This window comes from Podarcis pityusensis (genome assembly GCF_964106645.2).
Source record: "Podarcis pityusensis genome assembly, chromosome: 8".
In the NCBI taxonomy this organism is placed as follows: Eukaryota; Metazoa; Chordata; class Lepidosauria; order Squamata; family Lacertidae; genus Podarcis; species Podarcis pityusensis.
In genome coordinates this window covers 32,602,632-32,627,540 of record NC_138033.1, presented here as the reverse complement: position 1 = coordinate 32,627,540, position 24,909 = coordinate 32,602,632, and the positions used below count along the sequence as shown (strand labels likewise).

At 44.4% G+C, this 24,909-nt stretch overlaps 1 protein-coding gene across 17 annotated transcripts in view; it reads left to right on the top strand.

Moving 5' to 3' along the window:
• Positions 1–24,909, top strand: part of MACF1 (microtubule actin crosslinking factor 1) — a 292,958-nt gene that overhangs the window by 95,686 nt on the left and 172,363 nt on the right. For 8 of the 17 annotated variants that reach the window (XM_081018107.1, XM_081018106.1, XM_081018115.1 and 5 more), the window contains 2 exons: positions 3,327–3,404; positions 9,472–9,564. In XM_081018107.1, coding sequence (XP_080874233.1) covers positions 3,327–3,404; positions 9,472–9,564 — 171 coding nt within the window. Of the gene's footprint in view, positions 1–3,326; positions 3,405–9,471; positions 9,565–20,357; positions 21,538–24,909 lie in introns of those variants that run through there. The other 9 variants (XM_081018109.1, XM_081018114.1, XM_081018111.1 and 6 more) reach the window with 5 other exon arrangements.

The following is a 24,909-nucleotide window of genomic DNA, read 5'->3' as shown; positions in this document are numbered from 1 at the left end:
TGCCTCTCCCTTCTGGGGTCACCCGCTCATTTTGCTTCCTTGCTGTCAAGCTATCTTCTGACTTAGAGAGCTTCCTTTGGTCTCTGCTTCTTCCTCATTCTGCTGTTTATCTCTCCCTCCTCACTGCTCCTGCTGCAGTTGCTGCAGCATAATTGCCCAGGAGCCATTTGGGTGGAAGCAGCCACACTTTGCCACATGGGCCAAAAGGCACTTGGGCCCTAGGCTTGACAACATTTAGGGGCCCCGACTGCATGGGCAACCCATATTTTTAAGGGAAGCATGAGACGCCAAGATCCCAACATTCTCCATGAACCCTGGAATCATGCAGTTGTCTTGGGCTGGCGCCAGTGTCTGCAAGCTGCTGGGTTACTTTCCCTTGGTGCATGCAGAACAATGCAATCCCTTTGACCCACATTTTCTCTTGACCCCACTCACCCCACCCTGCTATTTCTGTTCTACTCTAAAGGCTGTTGAAGTTGTCTTCAGGTGTCTTGGTGATGAGAGACAGCGGAGGTTTCTCACTGGGTTTCCTGACTCTTTAAAATTTGGTCAAAAGCCACTGTTGTGGGCAGAGCAATCTGGAGCTCATTGTTTTCCTGGTGCTCTCTTCCCAATAATACCTCCACCTGAAGTAGCTGTTTGCCCTCTTAGGGGCACAATCCGTGTTTCCAAAAGCAGCAGCTGGTTTTCATCTGGAAAACATTGAACAGGGGAAAGGGTTATATGCCCCTAACCTATTTCTCAGCATGATAGACCCAGTCTGGATCTGCTCATTCACCAAAATGCAGTTGTGGGTTTCTGCCATCTCTTTTTGTTTTGGCCCTGAGTTACCCTCCAGCTCAGCTGGGGAACATGTGAGCCCTGAGGGTGCCCTTTTTCTGTGAAACAAGGCCCACCGCGTCATACAGATTGGGAGTGCAGCCAGTTGCCACCATGCTAGTTCTTCGTTCTTGTATTTTGTATGCAACTCTGTTTGAAGTTAAGCTGGAATTGGATTAGCATTCTCTGATCCACTAAGATGAACGCAGCCCACCTGTTGCCATGCCCTGTGCCCTGACAGGTCCTTGGCCACCTTTCCCTGTTTTTGCAAGTCCCAGATAGGCTGGGACCACAAGCAAGAGGCTTATGGAACTCATGGTTGGCAACTGTGTTCAACTTGTTGGGTCCTCTTTCAAAAAGCTACCATTTGTAAGTGTTCTCAAGCTAATGTGTGCTTTGCCCACCTGTTGATTGTGACATTTTTACAAATGAAAAACAGGAGCCCCTGCTCTCAGCTGTTGACCTGCTTGCCTCTTTCCTAGCCATCTTTCTCTGCCCAGTTGCTTTGCTCTTCCTACCTTTTCAGATGAAAGCTTTTTTTTTTTTTTTTTTTTTTTGGCAAGTAAATTTTTATTCAGAATTTGTACAAAAAAAAGAAAAAAGAAAAAAGAACTAACAAATACAAAAATAAACATTTTAACATAAATTATTCATCCTATTTTCATACTCTACAAAAAGGAAACATACAATCATACAAAAAATAATAATATAACCATTAGGCTCTCCTTAGCCTTTGACTTCCCTTCACCCTTTTGGTAAGTATCAAATAAATCTCGGATTGCGTAATTAGTTTATTAAAGTTTATAGTTATTAGCTGATAAAGTTTTTCTAATACCGCCAGTTCCTCCTATATATCCGTTCCAATATAATTCCAAAATTTACTCCAATTTTTTTGAAATTTCTGGTCGTCTTGGTCTCGTATTCTGCCTGTTAATCTATCTAGCTCGGCATAGTTGATCATTTTGACCTGCCAGTCACTTATGTTAGGAATAGTTTCTATTTTCCAGTTTTGTGCCAGCATAATTCTTGCGGCTGTGGTGGCATAGAGAAATATTTTTTTATCTTCATTTTTTATTTCCTTACCCATTATTCCCAGCAAAAAGGCCTCAGGTCTCTTGGGAAAAGTATATTTAAAAACTTTTTTAAGTTCATTATAAATTGCTTCCCAAAAAACCTTCACCTTGTTGCATTGCCACCACATATGGTAGAGGTCTCCCTCCACTTCACCACATTTCCAGCATGTCTTATTTTCTGATCTATAGATTTTAGCCAATTTTGCCGGCGTAAGATACCATCTATAGAGCATTTTCCAAACATTTTCTCTCAAACTCGTACAGGCCGTAAATTTAATATCTCTATTCCACAATTTCAACCACTTTTCAAACTCGATGTTATAACCGAAGTCAATTGCCCATTTAATCATTGCCTCTTTGACTTCCTCGTCTTTTGTATGCCATTCCAGTAATATGTCATATAATTTAGACAATGTTTTGTTTTTGCCTTCTATTATTTCTATACTGAATTTTGATTTCTTGTCCTCAAAGCCCATTTTTCTTTTATCTTGTTTTAACATATCATTCACCTGATGATATTGTAGCCAACCGGTGAATTGATCCTTTATTTCCTCATACGGTTTAAGTTTAAGCCCTTGTTCTGATTTTCTTACCAAATCTTCGTAGGTGGCTGTCTTCCCTTCCATGTTGTTTTTTTTTATTGTTAAGACCTCTACTGGTGAAATCCACCATGGTGTTTTTCTTTCGAGAAGGTTCTTATTTCTTTCCCAGACCTGATATATTGGTCCCCTGAAAATATGGTTTAAGAAAGCCCTGTGGACTTTCACCTTCTCGTACCAGAGATATGCGTGCCACCCATACCGATTATTGAAACCTTCTAAATCTAGTAGGTCTCTGTTCTCCAATTTTATCCAATCTTTTAGCCAAAGTAGGCACGCTGCTTCATAATATAGGCTCAGATCTGGGAGAGCAAAACCTCCTCTTTCCTTTTTATCAGTTAGTATTTTCAGTTTAATCCTTGGTCTTTTCCCCTGCCAGATGAATTTCATCAGGGTTCTCTGCCATTCTTTACATTGTTTTAAACCTTTAATAACTGGAAGAGTTTGAAATAAAAACAACATCCTCGGCAAAACGTTCATTTTAACCACTGCTATCTTCCCTAAAAAGGAAAATTTCATCAGATGAAAGCTTTTAGCCCCTGCTTGGGCCATTTGCAGATCTGAGAACAAAGAGGCCTGTCATCTGCTGAGGGTCTGGTCTTCTTTTGAGCTGTGCAACAACACTTTGCATTAGTGGCCCATGCTCAGGTCCCTAAGAGAAAGTGAGGAGGCAGATTGAAGGGAGTACGCAGTGTGGGTGTCAGGAGACCTCTCAAGTAGATTCACATTTTTTCCTGGAGTGATGGAGGAGAAGGTTTGCCAGCTGGCTGGATATGAGTCCCTGTGTCTTGCTCCAAGGGGTTCTTGAGTTGAGTCTGCTCTGTGTCTCTTTCAGCCACGGGAAAAGGGCCGGATGCGCTTCCACCGACTCCAGAACGTGCAGATTGCCCTGGATTTCCTGAAGCAGCGGCAGGTAAGACCCCTCCCCCACACACCGTTCATGGAAGAGAGGACTGTCAATGGTTGTTAGCCAAGCTGGGTATGCTCTGCCTCTGCATTTGGAGGTGGCAGTGCTTCTGAATACCAGCTGTTGGAAACCACAGGAAGGGAGAGCGCTCTTGTGCTCTGATCCTGCTTGCGGGTTTCCCACAGGCATCTGGTTGGCCACTGTGAGAACAGGACGCTGGGCTGCTCTTCAGATAAATTGAATGGCAAGAGAGCCTGACCTAGAATTCCCAGGAATTGTAGCTAGCATAGTGCCCTCTGGATGTTTTGGACTGCAACTCCCATTGGCCCCGGGTGCCATGCTGGCTGGGGCTGATGGGAGTTGTAGTCCAAAACACCTGGGGGGCACCAGCTGGACCAAGACTTGCCATCTTAACTGCCTCCTTCTGAAGGTAGCCCAGTTTAGGGAAGTTTTTAATGTTGCTTTTTTAAAATTAATTTTCTGTTGGGAGCTGCCCAGAGTGGCTAGGGAAACGCAGCCAGATGAGCGGGGTATAAAGAATAAATTATATTATATTATATTATATTATATTATATTATATTATATTATAATATTATATTATATTATATTATATTATATTATATTATATTATTATATTACCAGGATTGTTTGGGGAAAACTGTAGCAGTTTGTGTGACAATTCCTTGGACGGAACTGGGGGTGTCTCCCTGTTTCTGTGTGAGGTGACTTAATATGCCTGTCTCAGGGCTGTTACAATTGGGTGGGTGGGAGTGTGCCGGAGCAGCACAGACCAAGGTGGTTCTGCATTCGCTGATGAAACTCACGATCTCAGGCAGCGCCTCCTTTTCCTGCTTGTTCTGTCCTGATGCTTCTGTTCTAAAAGGAAGATAATGACAAGGGTGAGGAACGGAGGTGAGATTTATTACCCCGACTCCCTGGGGCCTGCTGGCTTAGATGAAGGCACGTGCCCTGCCCTGGGGAGTGTTAACAGCTTAATGATAGCTCCTCGCCCAGTGTTTAAAAGGAGCAGCAGAGTCTTGCTGGAGGCTCTTGGTAGCTGGTTCCTCCACACAGACGCTTCAGAAAAGCCTCCTCCATCTTGTTATTTCAAAGGGCAGGAGAAATTGCTTGTTGAGGCACATTTTGCAGGGCTATAAAAAACAAAAGAACCACCCCAAGTACCCCATAATTCCAGGGTGAGAAACATACAGCCTCCAAGAACCGTTGTGAATCCTCAGATCACTCTTCGGTGCTTCTAGCCTGTGGCCATTTTCGGGTGGGATTCAGTCGCACATCAGCAAATTCAGGTTGTACAATTAAAGTTGGATTCGTGTTCCTGTGCGGCAAACCTGCTTTCCCACCCCCCTGAAAGCCATTGGGAAATGAACTGGAAAGTATAACAATTGCTTGACTCAATACAGGCAAGTCAGAATGGATGCTCAGTGTTCAGTGAACAGTGCTTGGGTGCTGCTCTGCACATCCCTGCCTAGAAACACTTGTGTCTGAGAAAAGTTTCATGTTTGGATTTGGGGAACGAGGAGGGATTCTCCCTCACAGTCGAGATCACTTCCACACAACCCATTCATTCCTTCTGATTTATTTGCAGGGAGGTTAGACTATGTTGGCTGTTTGCTGAGAACATAGGAAGATGCCTTCCTATGGTCCATCTAGCTCAGTATTGGCAACACTGGTTGGCAGCTGTAGCTCTCCAGGGTTTCAGGCAGAGAGTCTTTCCCAGTCCTTTGTGGAAATCATTAATGCAGCAATGATTTTCCTGTCACTGTGGAGTGTCATAGATGCTGGAGTTTTCTAGCTGGCAGTGGCACAGAGTTGGTTGACCAGAATCACATGATTGCCTCAACTTCTGGTCTGTAACTTTCCTATCTTGGCTTGAATTACTTGCAAGCTACCAACGGAGATTATTAACAAGATGTATATATTATTTTTTAAAAAGACCCACCAAAAAACTCAACCTGAATTGCTTACATAAAACAGTGTGAAACATTCATTTTTTAAAAAAAGACTGCAATAAAAACAGTCTTAAAAAAATTATCAAAATAGAGACCACAGAAACAAAAGCTGCTATCAAAAATGGTACATTGAAAGTGCCTCCCAGTGAATATTCATAGACAGGAAGGTGCCCCTGGCCTGCAAGCTCCTGGGTTGGTCCTTGCTGTACCTAAACATTCTGGTGCTCTCGGTGGCAGCAGTAATTTGGGTCTCAAGGGCTTCCGTTCAGCAGGGTGTGGGCAGTCTTTGAGGGATGGGAGAGGAGAAGATTTAAGATGGAAAGGCACATATTTTGGCACTGAGACAGTTTGAGTCCCTAAGCTCTACTTTGCATGGGGCCAGGTCTTCTTTCTCTACCTCACCCCCCTTCACTATCACTGTTCTCAGGGCCAATAAATCCTTATGAATGCAAGTCACAGTTCTGCAAGTTTTGGCTGAACTTCAGAGTTGGTTATGGACCATAATGCAGTTCATGTTTGTGATCAGTGGTTCAGACAACCATTGTGAGCACATTTTAGGGTACGGTGCAAGAGAGCATCATTGTCAACTATTCCTCAGTCATTGGTTGGGCTTTGAAGAAGCATTTCACCTTTGAAGCCTCTCCCCGCGCGCCCCCCCTTGCCCCTGTTCCAAAACTCTGTGGATAAACTCAGCATTTCCTCCAGTGTCAGGTCCTGAGGCAGTTGTGGTCTGAGGTTTTATTAACTGGGTTGGTTGTGTAATGCAGAGGGTGGGGTGAGCAAGTTTGGGCTTGCGTCTTACGTGGTCGGCAGATTTTTTCAAAGATAGCATGGGAGGCGGTGAAGGGATAAGCAATCTAAATCAGATTGGCAAAAGGCATCTCTAAAACACTGCCGTGAAATATATGGGCAGAGGCCCTTGGAGAAATGGAATATCTGAAACCAAGCAGGGACCTCAGTGCACTAGAGGCAGTTCCCTGATCCTATTGCAAAGCCACTCCCCACTGTTCAGTGCAGTGGAACTTGAAGGGGAACTATTTGCTCAGTGCTAGAGCATGTGGTCCATGCATGTTGTGTCCCAGATTCAGTCGCTACCATCTCTGAGGACCTCCAGTAATGAGGTTGAGAAATACATTAGAAAGCTGCTGCTGGTCGTCCAGTTAGGCCTGCCTTCCCCACCTGGTGCCCACCAGATGTTTTTGCTGGGGCTGACGGGAATTGTAGTCCAAAACATTTGGAGGGCACCAGGCTGACAGAGTTAGGCAGCACTGGGCCAAATAGACCAATAGCAGCTTTGTGTATTTACCGTACGTTGTTGTTTGAGGGATTCTTTCCATGTTTAATGCTAGGGGCAGCATTGAAGACTTGCCAGCTGATGTGCACTCTCAGATACCTGCACATGTGTGTCCTATAGCTGAGGAGTTTTAGAGGCTGCAGAGCTACCACTCAGCTTGCTGGTTGGTTATGTTCTGCACAGGTGCCTCTATTTGAAATCTGCATAGAGGTGGAGGAGCAGAGGGAGAGAGGGGGAGGGGTAAAGGAGGGCATATACAGAGGGAGAGGGCAGACACTGAGTTGAGTCTGCACACATGAAGGGATGTAGTTTCAAAACCCAAGGCGTGTGGGTGGGTGGGTGTTCATTCATTCATTGATTCTCAGGAACTGCTTTTGATAGGCATTTTCAAATAACAGTTGTTTCATCATAACATTCCTTATACTGTATTCCTTTAGATTTTTGAAAGTGATAAATCAGACTTTTAGATTAAAAAAAAAAGAGGTTAGGATTATGGTTGATAATAAATTACAGGGAAAGAAAGGAAGAGGAAGAATCATATTAAATTATTATTATTATTTTATTTATTGCATTTCTATCCCACTTCCCGCCCCCCCAAGGAGCTCATGGTGACATCCATGGTTTCCCCCTTAATCATATAATAAAATCAGAGTTGGAAGGGGCCCTGAGGATCATTTAGTCCAACCCATTGGAATGCAAGAGTATGCAGCTGCCCCACATAGGGATCGAAGCTGCAACCTTGGTGTCATCAGCACCAGGCTCCATCCTCATTTAATCCACTGTGAGATAGGTGAGGCTGAGAGGCAGTGACCGGCCCCAGGTAACCAAGTGAGCTTCATGGCTGAGTGGGGATTCGAGCCCTCGTTTCCCAGGTCCGAATGTGACACTCTAACCACTATACCACAAAGGAAAAGAATTATATGATGCTGTGTTGTCATTTTTAAAATCCTGTAATTATTAAAAAGTACCATTTTTTCCTATAAAATTGTCTTCTTGAGTATATAATAGGGCCATAGGGACCAGACACAGGAACCAGACACACCCAAACCTGATGACAGAACAGCCACTCTTATGGGCCAGGATTTTCAACATGGCCAATCTATAGTCACACACATATTTCTCAGAGCCTGAGAAGTCTCAAGAAACACCAATTTCAAATTTGCTGTGATCAAAATGCAAGGAGCTGATGGCTTGTGGTTTCCTTTTTTTATTTTCTCCAACAGTATTTTCTCCAACAGTTTTTGTTGTTTGTTGTACTTCTGCCGCTAGGATATGCTTGTTCCTTCTTCACGGTAGGGGTCCAGAAATCCTAGACACTCTAGGTGGCGCTGTTGAGCTACATCAGGCTATTAGCATTAGTAACACCTTAATATAAGAGAAAATGCAAGAATATCATATCAGGAGCAAACACTGAGCAAGCCTATTTTTTAGTGTTAATATTGGCACGCACTGTATAGGGATTATGCATTTGAACAGAATTAAAGCATAACAAGGAGGGAGGGAGAGAACCTGCCTCCTAAAGGTGCCAGGTTGGCCCAGTGAAAGAGAAAAGCCTCCAGAGATGAAAGTGAGGCGTCATGCCCTTCCTAGTGCTGCTCAACCTGTCAGGACTCTTTACTTTGAATAGTACTGACTTCAGGGGCTTGCTACCACAATGGCTTTAAAGAGAGCGGACAACTTTTGGAGGAGGATGTCTGGCAACTGCTATTAGTCATGGTAAATAAATGAGGCCTCCATATTCATTTTGGGGAAAATATTTGGGGGGATAACAAACAAGTAGAAATGAAGGGTATAGCAGCAGTAATACCCAGAAACATAGCTGTCAACTTTTCTTGCAAGGAATCCTATTCGGAATAAGGGAATTTCCCTTAAAAAAAGGGAAACATTGACAGCTGTGCCCAGAAGCAGTATTAATACCATAAGGAAGTGGGGTTAGACTTGTTTGAGCGCATATACCCCAGAATTGTAGAGATGGGAGGGAGCCCAAGGTTCATCTAGTGCAGCTCCCTGCATTTCAAAGGAGCACAGGATCCATTGTCATGTATAATAAATATCTATTTATTTTATTTCATAACATTTGTATATAAAAAAGACCAAAGCAATAAAATTACCACTAAAAAAATGACAGCCATAATTTAAGACATACACAAAGTTAGAACCACAGTAGAATAGACCAAAACAAATTAGCATCTGGGTAATCTAGTCTAAATAAGAGAATGTCTTCAGCAAGTGCCAAAAAGAACACAGCGAATGTGACTGCCTGATATCAATAGGCAGGGTTGTTGCCGCCACACTAAATATACTTAATAGATAGTAAAATAATGAATCTAAATGCAATTTGTGCAAAGGGTTTCAGGCTGAATCCTCAGCACCTGCAGTTAATATCTTGTACCCGGACAAGGAAAGGCCTTTTCCTGGGACCCTGGAGAGCTGCTGCCAGTCAAAAAAGACTTTATTGAGCTAGATAGGCCAATAATCCATATGAAGCAGCTTCCTGTGCTCACATGCTTGTGGCCTGGGTATTGCCATGCTGCCTTCCCTGCTTCTGGTCTTCCTGCAGGCCCCTGGGGTTGCATGGACCTCCAGATGGGCTATGTGGGCCTTTGATCTAAGCCAGCATGATGCCTCCTGGGTCCCAAGACTGTCAACCTTCCCCATCTTGGTGCCTTTCAGTTACAACTCATCAGCAAGACTGATGGGAGTTGTAGTCCAAAACATCCGGAGGATGGGGAATGCTGTCCTAGGCAATGAGGCAGCAGCCAGCACACTCTGCTTTTTCACCACATCTTCATGTTTGGTTGCCTTCCAGGTGAAGCTGGTGAACATTCGCAATGACGACATAACAGATGGAAACCCCAAGCTGACACTGGGGCTGATCTGGACCATCATCTTGCACTTCCAGGTAAGAAGTTGGTTTCTCTCATCTTTGAACATCAGACAGAAAGAGATGCATACTGCATCTGGGATCCAGCTCAATTCAACATCTGTAGGGTGAGGTCTGCATTTTATGATGAATCCTGATTGCTCTGTTAGCATATCCTAGTGTCATGGAGACCAGAACATTGGAGAATATGCAGCTGCTCTCGCTGATTGTTTGCATAATTCATCCATTAATGACTGACCATGTGAGCATGTTGCAGGCCTTTTGATCGGCAGTGAAGTAATTGGGAAGGCTGTTGTTTGCTTAGCTGAGCTGGAGCTCTTTGGAGTTTTTTGGAGTGCTGGGGATGGAATCCGGAAATGACAGTCTTTGAAGGAGGGATGTTGTGATTCTACATTAATAGGACAGTGTTCCTTCCAAAATAATTTTCTGTAATTAATCTAGGAGGTCACAAAAAATCCTAGGATTTTTGTTCAGCATCTGAGGCAGCTGTGCTTCCTCAGCTTGTTAGATAAGTTTGGGTCTCTGCTTAGGGTCTGACCATCTCAACACGTGTGTTGGTGGTGATTTGTTTTTACGAAGTAATTTTGTCATAGGACAGAGATGAGGAGCCTCTGGTCCACCAGATGTTGTTGGACTGCAGTGCCTTTCATCCTTAATTGGCTGATGGGAGCTGGAGTCCCAACACCTAAAGGACCAGAGGTTTCCTATCCCTGGCATGGGAGAAGGCAAATGATACTATATTCCTAGTGCAGCCATAAGGAGAGCATTATTTCCATTTCACAGCTGGCCCATGTGTTGCTCAAGGCCACATGCAGAGTCTATGGCGGGGGGGGGACGGGACTGAGCCGAGGTCTTTCCATTTCTCTCTTTTTGTCGGCCCATAAATTTGCAAGCAAGTTACATCATGCACATTATTGGCTGCATGCTTTTCAATATTTGGTTGCAAGAAATGGCTATATTTTATAATTGGATGATCCCCACAACACCTGGATGGTGTCAGTTGAGAAGTGCCTTCAGGCATAGCAACTGTTTGGTCATGAACTCTGCTGTGATAGAGTGACAGGTGAGTTGCCTTGCTGTTGGTATGCTTTGGTGGTGGTCCTTGTGTGGGAAGGCTGTCGGGAACTGCCATGGGATGCCAGTTGGGCCAGGAGACTAGCCATGCCATTCTCTTGAGTAGTTCTGGTAGCTCACGTGTTTCCTGTAGAACTGAGTAAATAGATATTTGTCTCCACCCCTTTATCTGATGGATGTGAGGTTTTCCCCTCTGTGGCATTCTGCTGGGACAGGCGCTTTGAGTGCTAGGCCTGACTGGGGGAAATGCTCTCCATGGGATGAACATTGTGCCCTACAATCGACATACATGGTATTGTTGGCAATCCATCTGTGGACACCTCCATCCACCCATACTGCCTCCTCTCACCAATGGAAACCTGGTTCACTTTTGCTAGGAAGTAGGGCAAATTTGATGGCAAGAGTGAGTGAGTGAGTGCCATTGAATCCAATTTTGTCAAAGTAGATGCCCTCCTCATGGCTGCTAGGTGTGGACTAGAAGCCTCTTTTCTTTAAAACACACACACAATTCCTCTTTTTGAACCATCATAACAAAAGAAGGCACAGTACATACCAAAACAAGTGACATCTACACATATACTGCAAATCTGTACTTATTAGATACAGGCCAACATTTTAAACCAAGAAAGAGCCCACAAAGAGTTTGGAAATCCCAGAAACGCTTGGATTTGGAGCTGGAGATTATCACGGATCATTCCATCTGCCACATTGGGTGTGAAGGAGGATTAGCCCAGGCTGGGCTGCAACATATTCCCAAGTGTAGAGATCACAAGGCCAACCCCCTTGCAGAAGCTAATCAGGTTTGGGTCTGGACAGTGCCTGGAGACCACATTCAGGATTCAGGATGGCAGGTTATATTCAGGCCTTTAAATTTTTAACATGAGCCAGTCATTTTTAGTGTCATTCTGCATTGTTTATAATGGTATTTTATAAGGGATATTTATTTATTATTTATTATTTATTTAGAGCATTTGTACCCCACTCTTCATCTCAAAAGGCTCCCAGAGTGGGCTTACAGACAAATCAATTTAAAGGTCATCTGGAGGGCACCAGGCTGCCAAAGGCTGATTTTGAGGTTGTTGGCTTCAAAATCTTACATATACTGCTGGAAAAGGTATTGATTCCCCACCCCACCAAAAAACAACTCCACATTTGATGTGAGGGATCTTTGTTGTCTGTGGACACTAGATGGTGTTGCTGTACAGAGAAAGAAGGGGATGGAAGAGCTGGAGGAGTTGATGGCAGTGGGCCTCTGTGAGCCTGCATTTTTGGTGCCCAGGAAGTGCTTCAGGGTCCCTGCTGCTTCACTGACTCTAGATGAGAACAGCTATCAGCCCTGGGGGGGGGGGAACTAGTCAGTGAGAATGAGCTTGGCTAGAGCTTAACAGCTCCCAACTGGAGAGTTTTTCCGGGCTATCAGTTGCTTGTTGCAATTCAGCATGAATCCTTGTCTCCTTCGCATCCCCTCACCAAATTGGAATTATGGGGATTCTTTTTTGGCAATGTGGCTGTCTTGTGGAGTACCCCAAGGATCAGTATTGGGACCTGTGCTTTTTAGCCTGTGCTTAAACAATCTAGAGTTACAGGTGAGCAGTGAGGTGACCAAGTTTGCTGAAGATACTAAATTGTTCAGGATCATAAAAACACAAAGAGATAGTGAAGATCTCCAAAAGGACCTCTCCAAACCGAGTAAACAGGCAGTAAAATGGCAAATGCAATTCAGTGCAAACAAGTGTAAAATGCTGCATGTTGGGGCAACGATTCTTAATCTCACATATGTTTTCTCATGGGGTCTGAACTGGCAGTGACAGGCCAAGAATAAAACCTTGGGGTCAGAGTGGCTGGGGCAACCCAGTCAGATGGGTGGGGTACAAATAATAAAATTATTATTATTGTTATTACAGTGGTACCTTGGGTTACAAACTTAATTCGTCCGTAGGTCCATTCTTAACCTGAAGCCTTTCTTAACCTGAGGCGTGCTTTCGCTAATGGGGGCCTCCCGCTGCCGCTGCGCTGCCAGTAAACAATTTCCATTCTCATCCTGGGGCAAAGTTTGTAACCCAAGGTACTACTTCCGGGTTAGTGGAGTTTGTAACCCGAAGTGTTTGTAACCCAAGGTGTTTGTAACCTGAGGTACCACTGTATTATTATTAGATTAGATAGGTAGAAGAAGGCATAAACCTGGTGTGTTGCTGAACAAATCTGTGGTGTAGCCACATTTGGAATACCATGTACAGCTCTGGTCACCTCACCTCAAAAGAGGATATTGCAGAGTTGGAAAATTTTTAGAGAAGGGCAGCCAAAATGGTCAGGGGGTGCAGCGACTCCCCTAAGAGGAAAGGTGGCAGTGCTTGGGACTTCTTAGTTTAGAGGAAAGACGAGTAAGAGGTGACATGATAGAAGTTTATAAAATTATGCCATGGCATTGAGAATGTGGATAGAAAAAGTTTTTCTCCCTCTCTCATAATACTAGATCTTAATCATGTAGTGGCTAACAGTTTCAGGGAGAAGGTGGGCCAAAGCTGAAAATGAGCTCAGATTTGCAGATGACACCAACTACGATGGGTAGCTAATGCTGCAGAAGTCAGAGTTGAGATTCAAGATGACCTTAACGGATTGGAGAACTGGGCTCAAACTAACAACATGAATCTCAGTAGGGACAAGTATAAGGTTCTGCACTTAGGCAGAAAGAACCAGCTGAACAAATATGAGATGGGGACACCTGGCTTGCCAGTAGTACATGCGAAAGGATCTAGGGGTCTTAGTGGGCCACAAGCTTAACATCAGTTAACAGTATGATGCAGCAGCAAAAAAAGCTAATGCTATTCTAGGCTTTATCAACAGAAGCATAGTGTCCCAATCCTGCTCTATTCTGCCTTGGTTGGACTGCATCTGGAATACTGTGTCCAGTTCTGGGCATCACAGTTTAAGAAGGATGTTGAAAAGCTGGAACATATGCAGAGGAGGGTGACCAAGATGATAAAGGGTCTGTAAACTAAGTCTTACGAGGAATGCTTGAGGGAGATGGGTATGTTTAGCCTGGATAAGAGGAAACCATCTTCAAATATCTATTTGCAGCCATTGTTGCCTTGTTCACAGCCTTCTGTTTTTGCTTGTGGGTGGATGAGGGGAACCATCAGCTTTATCCAAGCAGAGGCAACTGGTCTGCTAGTCCCTCTTTGCCATTCTGTGTTGGCCCTTTCATCACCGACTAGTGTTGTGCTGGAAGACTTTTGTCCCAGTCCAGCTTCTGTTGGGGAAAGCTAAATTAGGAGTAGTTGGGTCAGAATGCCAATGGGGCTGAGCATCTGAATGGGCATCTAATTGAAAGTAATGCAATGTGCATTGTGAGGTACTGGAGGGCAAATAATATCTCCATCTGTAGAGAGAGTGGCTTGGCAAAGTATATCACTCCCGACCAATGGCAAAGTCAGTTAGTTGTAAATATACGGATGAAAGAAGACAGAAAGAGATTTATTTTTTTTAAAGGGACATCCTTTATTTGTGTAATGTGAAATCTTGCTCTAATATGTTAATAAAATTACTCCTCAACACTACTTTGACAAGCATATTGTGATATTTTTCTTGAAAGAGAGAAAGAAATGAACACCATGTGGATAGACAGGTAGTACATCTGAACACTCCCAAACCTTGTCCTGACACAATTGGCCTACCCTTTTTTCTTTTCACCCTTTTCTGTGAAATCCCAGAACAGGTCACAACAATTTAAAAACACAATATCAAGACCAGTTGAAACAGATTACAAAAAAGAGAACAGGGTTGGTCTTAAAATATATTTATCAGTTGCATCTTCAGCATACAACAAAAACTACGTAATATATAATATCTGACAGTTCATTGTTCATGCATGTGCTGAAGCAAGATCTTGCTTATTATCAAAAGCTTTTGCTGCCATAAATGTATTAGTTTTTAAAGAGTGCCTTTTGATGGAAAGGCAGGAAACAAATTTAGCAAAACAGGACTCTTGGGCTCTATAATTTCATGCTGGACTCTGTATCACGAAGCATCCCCTCCCCCTTTCCAGGGTTTTCAAGACTGTATGCCAACGCCTTTGCTGTTGGGGTGCGGTACAGTACAGTCTTTCTACACCTTGTAATTGGAAGAATATTATTTGCAACATTTGAAATCTTGGTGCTTCAGGCATTTACTCTCAGCATGCATCCAGTGCTTTTTCTTGTAGCAGAACAGCACATATAGACCAAATGGAGTCCCTCTTAAATTAATTTGTCCCCAATTAATATCCCACACAGATCCTGTTCTGAAATTGTTTGTTTGTTTGTTTGTTTGTTTGTTTGTATATCCTGCCTTTCTCCTGAGCTGGAATTCAAGGTGGCTTATGCATTTAAAAGCATTACAAAGTACAAAGTAAGAAAAATGAACCACTTAAAAACAGTAATTAAGATACATCATAACAGAAATTCACCCCCACTTATCATTATCCCCAATTCACCACTACAGTAATACCTCCACGAACGTCTGCCTCGTTTAGCGTCCATTCCAGCGAACATCCGCGGCAAACCTGGAAGTACCGGAACAGGTTACTTCCGGGTTTGCCGCTCATGCATGCACAGAAGCGCTAAATCGTGCTTTGCGCATGCACAGAAGTGCAAACCACTCTGCGCGCGTGCACAGATGCGGCGCTTTGCCCTGCGTCCTTTTCGGCTATCGGTCTAGGCTCTGGAACTGATCCCGGCCACAAAACAAGGTACTACTGTAAATATATATATATTATTCCCCAAATTAATATCCTACCCACGAGGTGCTCTGGGAGCTTTTAAAAATCCACCCTTCCTTTTTCGTCAGCCTTTGCCATGTCATTGCAACAGCACCATGTGGTGGTATAGGATATATTCCATTGAACTTAGTGGGGTCAGAGTGTGGGCAAATGCTCTTCCCCCAAATTGTCAGAAGTGCATGGAGCCTCTGAAGATAGTAGATGCTTCTTCACCCCCTCCTCCCAAAGGTTCCCCTGCCAACCTATCCATCCCCTTACCTTTTCCTTCTCTCATTCTATCTGGGACACCCCACACTGACAACTCATAATAAACTACACTTCCAAGATTTCTTTGAGGGAAGCCATTACTTTTGACAGGGGTATCCTAGTGTTTTAGATGTATGGTGCAAATATGGCCTGAGTTCAAAATGTGGCATTGCAGCCCTGCTGCATTTGGGGGTAGCCCTTCTCATTCCACTTCGAGGGGTCCTGAACTTCTGCCCCAAAGTCCTGCCCCTGACAGTGCTGCCGGTCTTATATGCAAGAAGGGCCCCTTCATAGGGGTCTTCCCCTCAACTCTCTGCCAGAGTTTCTGCCCTCTTTCAAGTTGTTCATCAAGCTCCACACATATCCCCCATTGGACAGAGGCTCAGAATTGCCCTGGCTCCCTCAGTCAGGTTGGCCAGAGGCATGAAGGATCTGAATTCCCATTGGGTCATGCTGTTGCCATGGCAACAGTGTGTGTGAGGGGGGGACAGCAGAAGGAAGATGGGGATGGCAGCACTTGCTTGCTACTCTTGAGCAGCTTGAGAAAGGCAGCGGAGTGCAGTGCTGCATGGGTGCCAGGGAATATTTTTGTGGGTACATCATGGCCCACGGGTGATGTGTTGGGGAGCCAAGCTTGGATCCCTGACTTGTTTAGACTGCTTGGTTTTGAACTGCATTCTTGTATTGCATCCTTTTCCAAATAGAAGGCCCCCCCTGCCACCTTGCTTTACCTCAGTGTGGAGGCCAACGTTGTAGGCCATTGCTATAGGTGCTACATAATACATTTTGTAAGCATTTGTAAGAACTCCGTCTTCCAGTGTGGCAGCACCTGCACTTTGGAATTCCCTGCCTATTGAGATCAAGCAGGCTTCTTCACTGTACCCTTTTTCGGGCCCTGCTAAAAGTGTTCTTGTTTCAGCAAGATGCTTAGGAAGTTGAGGTAATTTTAATCGCTTAGTAGTATTTTAATTTTTGCATGTTTTAAAGTATAGTTGTTAATTTTTCTTGATGTTATTGTTGTGTGTTTTCAAAAACTGCTTTGAGGTTGTTGTTTTTTCAGTCAAGTGGTATATAAATTTTATGAAACAAAGAGATAAAATAAATCTCATATTAAGCAGCTCTCTTGCCCACTTCCCTTTGGCCCTACCTGTTATATTTTCATTTCTGGGTTGGGTTGGGCTGAGTAGAGTGAATAAGGAAGGACGACTGGAAGGATGGGATTGATATTATTATTATTATTATTATTATTATTATTATTATATCCTACCTTTTACCCCAGACCAGGTGGCTTCGTGGCTTATAGATAAAAATGCACAATAGATAAAATACAAAAAGCTAAACACATATAAAAGATAATCATTAAAAAGTAATTATACATATTATAGGTATTATAGTATGTATTATAGATATTTCTTAACTGCCCTGTTGTGACCCATATTCTGCTGATGTTTCACTGTTGTGATTATTGAGGCTATTTATTTGTTTTTCCCTCCCAGCCCCCTTTCTCTGTAAGTCACCTGGAGACTATTTTTGGATTAGGTGATTAATACACCACACCACATCAAATAAGTAGCCATCTGTGCCCCCAGACATTGAATTTGCCATGTAACATCCCCTCATATTTACCATTTGGTGCCCACAAAAATGAAAGTGACATTTAAAATATGGGCTCCTAATGCTAATGCACGTTGCTGTGTACCTGTGAGCTAGATGCACATAATAAGTGATTCTTCACATTTTTGAAGCTCTTGTTCATTTTGGGGTATGGCTTTTGGCATATTTATCTGGTTTTGCTCTGTCCATACCACATAAGAGCTCCCCTGGCTGGGAGGATCCAATTTACCTGAATGACCACCTGAAATTTGGCACATAATGCACTGAAAGCTTTGTGGGGTGGGTGGTACCATTTTATCACTCCATTTATTTATTTGAAGCATTCTTTTTAAAATTAGTGCTAACACTTTTCTGGCTTTTTTCTTTTCTTTTCTTTTAATAGTGAAATACCACTTAAATAAGAGTACCAGAACACTATAATGGTAATTATAAAAAAGGAGACGATAAAAACACCACCTTTCCAGTCATTGTCTTTCTAGCTAATGTGGTTAACAATTGTGACTAGAAAGTTTCCCATCCTTTAAAAAAAAAAAAGCAGTATATGATTATAGTATTACTCAACCACAACACACTTTCATTTACATGGAATTTCATCAATATTTTAAAATATTTATAGCAGGAAAAGCATGTTAGTGCCAATGAAAAAATCAATAAAACAAATAAACAGGGTGATTAAACTTTGCAGTGGGTGCTATTTTAAGTGTAGCCTTCTTCAGTCTGGTGCCCTCCATCTGCTTTAGACTGCAGTTCCTGTGGCTGGTGGGAGTTGAATGTGCTGGAGGTAAATGTGCCGAGCTGTGGTAGATTCATGTCACCTGTAAGTCACTGCCCACATCAAAATCCCACCCTTTAAAAAAGACAGAAGAGGATCACCAGGGTATTTTGCTTATGTCAAGTTTGTGCTTCTGTTCTGGAAACTCACTATGGATTTTCTGTAATCTGAGGGTGCTTCCAGATGGGTGATTTTTGTGGAATGGGTGTTCCTCATGCATGCCAGTTATACCCAGCACAATGCTGTTGAATCAAATGCCAGCCCATATCTGCCCCCCCATCCCACTTAACCTGGATTTACTGGAAATTTGATGTCAATGGTCTGTTGTCTGCAGACCATTTGCTATATCTCAAATGACCTGTTGATAAATTAAGCACCTACCTGGTAGCACACTAAGAAATGACAGTAGACCCAAAAAGAAAATGCAGGGTGACAATCACCAGGATGGTGGCATAGTGTGGATGCACCATAAAAAATAAATGATTGACACATGGCAATTTTGCACATCACTTAGTGTGGAAGCACCCTGGACAGACATAGAGGTGTCGCCCCACTTATACACAATCCCCTAGTTCGCAACCGTGTATATGTGTGGTGCTGGGTAATAAATAAATGATTTAATTAAACCCGGAAATGGTGGGAGAGAACTGGAGATTCCTCAAGGCTTGTGAGCAGACCCTCCCCAGAGCCCAGAGAGGACATCAGTGAGGGCTGAGGAAGCCCCAAAGAAACTGGAGGCGCAGCGGGGCTTTGCGTAGGCTGCTCAGCCTCCCTGCCTAACAGCTGTTGCGCTCTGTTGCGCAGCCGCTGCTGCCACTTTTCCGTGCATCCTCCAACCTCCAGATGGCCCCAGAGCTTTAATTCTAGTTGTGGATATTTTTGGATCCAGTATTTTTGATATCGATTGGCTGTAACCACTTCGCAAGTGGGGGGACACCTGTAGACTTTCAAAACTAGGGCAGAGACTGATATGAGGCCTCCTTCCTCATATTTAATTTACCACTTAACTCTCACAAGTGGTAAATTTCTAAAGCGATAGGTGCTGGAATTCTACATTCTGTCCCAGAAGGCATTCCCCCCTAATCTTGATGTATTTATTTTATTTATTTAAAACATTTATACGCTGCTTAATATTTGAGAATGTCGTAGCAGACTAACGAAGACTAACAGCAGCAGCAATAGTAAAATACAATAATACTCTTTCTAATATCCACAGTGATCAAGCAAATGCATCAACCACCATCAGTCATCAGAGAATGCCTGGGGGAAATAGGGAGGTAGGAAGGTGTTTAGCATGTGCCAGATGAATAAAGAATAGTTCTGCAGGGGATGTTGTGCATTTTGGGGATGGGATGTATTTAGGCAGTAGGTGAAGCTGAAATGGCAGTCCTGACTGGGGCTGATGGGCATTGTAGTCCAGAATATATGGAGGGCACCAGGTTGTCAAAACCTGGTGCAATGGATGCTGCTTTGATTATCCAGGGACACCTTCTTGTTAAACAGTCAGCATCCCTCCTTGACTTCTGGACATCCCAAAAACCTTACCTTCAAATTCATGATCAAGAGAGATTGTAAAATAATGTTTACCGTGACAATTTTCAGGGATAGATGCAAGTTTCAAATGCCTGGCTATCAAATATTATAGGTGTAACTGAGCTGGAGAGTCCTCCCCCCGCCCCAAACACCTCTTTCCAGCTTTCATAATGTGTATCTCCACAAATCCCTTGGTTGTTATGGCTCAGATTTCTCTTTTCTGTATCGAACGCAGCAGCAGCTCTGGGCATTCTCTTAGTATGCACAGTGTGTTTGTCTCCTCCTGGGATTTTTCTTTTCATGTCTCTCTGGCCCCCTTCTTTAAATGCTACCTTCTCTCAGCTCAATATCTTTGTTGTTGCTGCTGTTTTGCTTTTTTCTGCTTTCTGTTTTTAAAAAAAACTTTGCTCCCTGATTTCCATCTATCTGTCTTCGTGCCACACCCCTCACCAGCTTCTCTCCCCCCCCTCCTGCTCGCTCCCTCCTGCTGCCACCTCCCAGCCTCTGTCTGGCTCTCCGCTTTCTGTTTGCCTTACGGAGGGTAGCACTCCCATTACCTCATATTTGGAGAGAGGAAGCTGCAGCCAATCGGGGCTCCGTCTGCTTTTAGGTCAAGTGATTTCTGAACTGCAGTGAGATGCTTCGAATGTGTCTTCCTCCAGCTCCCAGCCTTGTAAGATGGCTGTCTGAAAACGGCAGCAGCTAGAAAGGGAGAATCTTGGTCTGTGTGCGTGTATGTATGAGTGTGCCTGCAGTAGTGCTGTTTTTTTTTTTTTTAATGTGCATCTAATCTGATGAAGCGGCGGTCAGGATTTATCCAGGAGCCTGGTGCCAGCTTAGCTGCATTGTCACTGGTGTCTTGCGCACCAGAGAGATGGGGAATACTCTGGGTTGTGTTAAAGAGCCGAAAGATCAAGCTGGGGAGGCAGGGAATGCTCCCCTCTCCCCCAGAAGGAAAGCCCGCTTCAAACGGAAGAAGAAGGGGAAAAAGAGGACGGTGCCAGAAAGCGCTGATCTGGTGGCAGAGGGACCTTCTGCAGGGACTGAGATTGCTGAAGAGAAGGAAGAGGAGGCAGCGGCAGTGAAGTTCAGAGCCTCTTCCCTGCGGGAGGAGGACGGAGAAGACCTTGCCGAGGGCTTACATCGAAGCCTTGCCCCATATGGGGAGGCTTGCCCCACTTTGGAGCCGGAGGGGCTGGAGCAAGGGCATGTTGTGCAGGTGAGGGAGAGGTTCCAAGGGAAGCTTGAGAAAGCTGACCTAGTGACAGAAAATGCCTCCTCTGTCTGCGGGAGCCCAGGGGACTTTTTGGAGGAGGGTACCACCGTCATTGCCCGCCTGTTCGACAACCCAGCAGAGCAAAACCGTGAGAAGGTGGCGAGTCAGCTGGTTGCCTTTCAGAGGCTGGGATCTGGCAACAGCCGAGCCATTCTGGTGCCTTTGCAAAGGGAGGCTTTAGGTAAAGGACCGACAGAGAGTGACACGGGCACTGTGGTGGTGTGCAGGTCTTGGGAGCAACCAAAGTTGGAAACTCCAGCAACTGTGGTGGAAGAGGCTCATGGGACCTGGAACAGTGAGGAAGGGAATGAAAGTTTATCAAGTGCCACATGGGCTACTTCTTGGACTGTGGAGAAGGGCACAATCTCGGAGCTGTCCACCCCATCGCCTTTGGTGGATCTGGTGGAGACTGATGGCACAGAGAAGCCTCAGCGGACACCATTTTTGCAAGAACCACCTGTTGGCAAGGGAGGGGACAATAGCTGGGTGAAATTGCCTCCCTCCCAAAGCAAGTCTTCCTTCAGTGGGTCAACCTCCAGCACCTTCCTGCGCTCCTCAGGATATGGGAGCGACTCAACCCACCACCAGCAAGTCAAGATGCCAGGGACTGAGAGGACCTCTCTGTTGCTCTGTGGAGGTTGCCCCACTTCCTCTGTGGGAGGAGAAGGCCCTAAATGGCAGATGACTGCAAATGAGAAGATTGGCCCAGCTGAAAGAGGGGTCAGTGTGGGTTTATTTTCTCTTCCTCTTTGGGATCTGGGAGGGTTATGCGTGCCAGGAACAGCAGTCTTACATGGTGGTACTTCCTGATGGGAAAAGTCCTGGGACTTGAGTTGTCCTGGAAGCCCCACCCCCTGGTCTTGGGAGCCCCACCCCCAACTTCAAGTCTTGTAAACAGGCTGCTTTGCCTGGGGTTTGTAAAAATTGCTTCCAAGTGAGCAGACCGGGCAGCCTTTGTATATTGGAAGAGATCCCACCATCCCATCCACTGCTCTGGCCATCAGAATTTTAAAAACATAGGTTAATAAAGGAAGTCGTGGACTAGGTTGCAAAGCTGTTCCAATTCCCAGCTGCCTGGGATTGGTTGTAGGTGATGTGTTGAGCGAAACCAGTAAGTGTTAAGGAAAATGCACTCCATACATGTGCAGGGGTGCTCTTTTGTCTCTTCTATTTAGTCCAAGAGTTCAGACCTGGTGTGGGGAAAAAGACTCTGGCTCAGAGTAATCCGCCTGCCTCTCCCGGGGCTTGTAGATTTGTACCTTTATTGTAATGTATAAAAGAATATTCCCAGCACTGCCTCTGGCTCCTCTACTTGGGTGCCTGTTTGTTATCTCTCCCTAGTGCTTTGTGGGTTTCTAGAATGATACTGAGTCTCAAGCCTATTTGAAGAACACACTTTGCGTCCTCTTTCCTCAGCCCATATGCAACATAATTTAACTTGGCAAGGAGGGAAATGAACTCTGCATGTACTCAGAAGTGCTCCTGTCTCTGCTACTACCTCACACATTATGGGGCTAAGTCCAGTATGAGCAGGTGAACTTCTTTAAATCAGGCAAGAGTTGCTGTTTTGCGGATAGACCCTTTTGGTGCATTTCTGTTTTGTAAACAAACTAAAAATGGTAAGACCGGGCGGGAACTGAACTTGCCTGGTTTGGCGTTGGAGCCCTTCTGTGATGTAAGCAAAGGTCAAGGATTTTTGGTTGTGCTTCAAGCAGTAATTGCTTTTTATGTAGCCAGAAAGACTACTTACATTGTTCCAATGTCATCCCTGGTCTGGGTTTCCTCTTTTAGGTGTGGGTGTGTGCACATGTACATGGGCTTCCACCAGGAAACACCCCCCTGTTTCATTTGTTAACATGTATTTTAGCTGTCAAAACTCTGCACAGTAGCTGCTAATTTATAATGGTGTGCCCCTAGGGAGAGGGAAGGGATGTTGATTTCAAGGCATTGTGTCAGGGCGTGGGGGGAGATGGGTTAGGGGGCAGGCAAGCCCTAAAACTGCATCAAGATCTGGCATAAAATGCCCAAGCATTTTGGCATGGACTTTTTGACGACGATGTCATTATAGAAGAAGAAACCAGGTCATATATCTCTTATTAGATGTCTCTATGGAATTTTAATGTTAAAAGCAATTATTGTAGGACGGAGGCTGTTGACTAATGCAGTGTGATGGGGGACAGATGGAGCTGGCAGTTCTCAAGCCTATTTGGTCACCAGAATTTACCTATATGCTCAGGAGTTCTCTAAAATGAGAGGCACTAGATATCAAGCCCCATTGAACTCTCATCCCTCTCCACCCTGCATGGAATTGGGAAACCTTTTCACTATAATTCTTGATCATTTACAGCAGTGGTGTCCAAACTTTTTCAAAGAGGGCCAGATTTGATGAAGTGAAGGGCCATGAGGGCCAACTGAAGGGCCAACCAAAGTTGTTGACCTTTTTTAGGATTGAAGTTGTTGAGGTGTTGTTGTTTTTTAGGATTTTACCCCAGGAAATAAACTGCCACGGGGGCCAAATTAGGCCCCTGAAACAGAGCTTGGGCATGCCTGGTTTACAGGATGGGTTGTATTTATTCTGTGGTGAGGGGTGGGCACTCTGTACATGCTCAAATCACACTTATCTCTGTTACTTTGCATGTCATTGATTTGCATTTTGCTATTAGGAATCAATTCAGAGGTGAGCAATTTTTCAAATATTGCCCAGCAACATTTTGGTGCATAACATGGTGTGGGGTTTTTTTGTACCTCTCCCATCACTGCTCCTGTGATGAGACTTCAGCATGGGATGGGACTGGACTTTTTTTTCAGGAGCTCAGCATGATGTGTAGGTTGGTGGGGTGTTCTCGTCTGTTCATTCCTCTCCTTGCAAGTGAGCTGGAAGGCATTCTCGGAAGAGCAGTACAGACGACAGAAGGGTTGTGGAGCACTTTTGGCAAGGGAGAAGAAGCACAAGGAACTGGATGTATTTAACATTTATATCCTTTCACCCAAAGGTCACAGGGCAGGCCCCAACACAATACAATGTACAATCATATGCCCCTCATATATAACTCACTAACAAAAGCTTCTTAAATGGAGCACTTCATCCAAGTAAAAATTACCTCTCACATGTGAAGAAACATTTATTTTAGCAGAGAGAAGTTTAAGTGGGGAACAAAATAGCAGTTTCCAAGTGCTTGCAAAAGCAGCCATAAAGTAGATGGAGAACAGCTGTTTACTGGAGATGGCCAAGAACCTGTTGGTTCTACAGCTTTACAAAGCAGTCAGGATTTTACTGTCAGCAAGCAGTTTCTTTTGCAAGGGAAGGAGTTGTGCAAGGCTAAAGGCCCAGCCAACATAGTGCCCCAGGGTAGCCCATGCAGACTTGGCTACCAGCAGGGAGCTGGGTGTCACTAACCCCTGGGACACACACAGCACACACCCCTATGTGTGCAAATGTTTATGGTCCCCCAATACCCCACCTGTTTGGGATGTGGCAAAAAGAAAGAAAAATCAAAGTAGATGCAGCCCTGGAGTGAGCAGGGACACATCTTTTGACGCAGCATCTTGATGGGGATGCAAACTGGCCATCAGATTGATCATTTTATGAGTGGGAAGGTGGCAAGAAGCCTCCCTCCTAAGCTGATCTGCATGGATCATTTGAGGAAGGTGATGTGTGCATGTGTGCAAGATGTTGGACTACAGCTCCCATCAGCCCTTGCCAGCATTACCAGTGGTCAGGCATTGTGGGAGTTGTATTCCAGTAACTATTTATTTATTTATTTATTTATTTATTTAACAGCATTTATATACCATCGAATCACATAATTGTAGAGTTGGAAAGGACCCTGAGGGTCATTTAGACAAATCCCCTGCAGTGCGGGAAGCTCAAATATTACATACCGCTTGATCACAATAACATTTGGAGGATACCATGTTAGCTACCCCTGCCATAGTCTAAATTTATTCAGATCAAATAACACAGTACTTGGGCAACAACTGATTTGCACTGGGGTTACATTCTGGACCCCCATGTGTGCCAGCAGGGCCCAAGCAAGCCCTCCCAGTTCGGCCCCCGCTTTGCCCTATTCCACCCCTTTTTGCGACATTTTT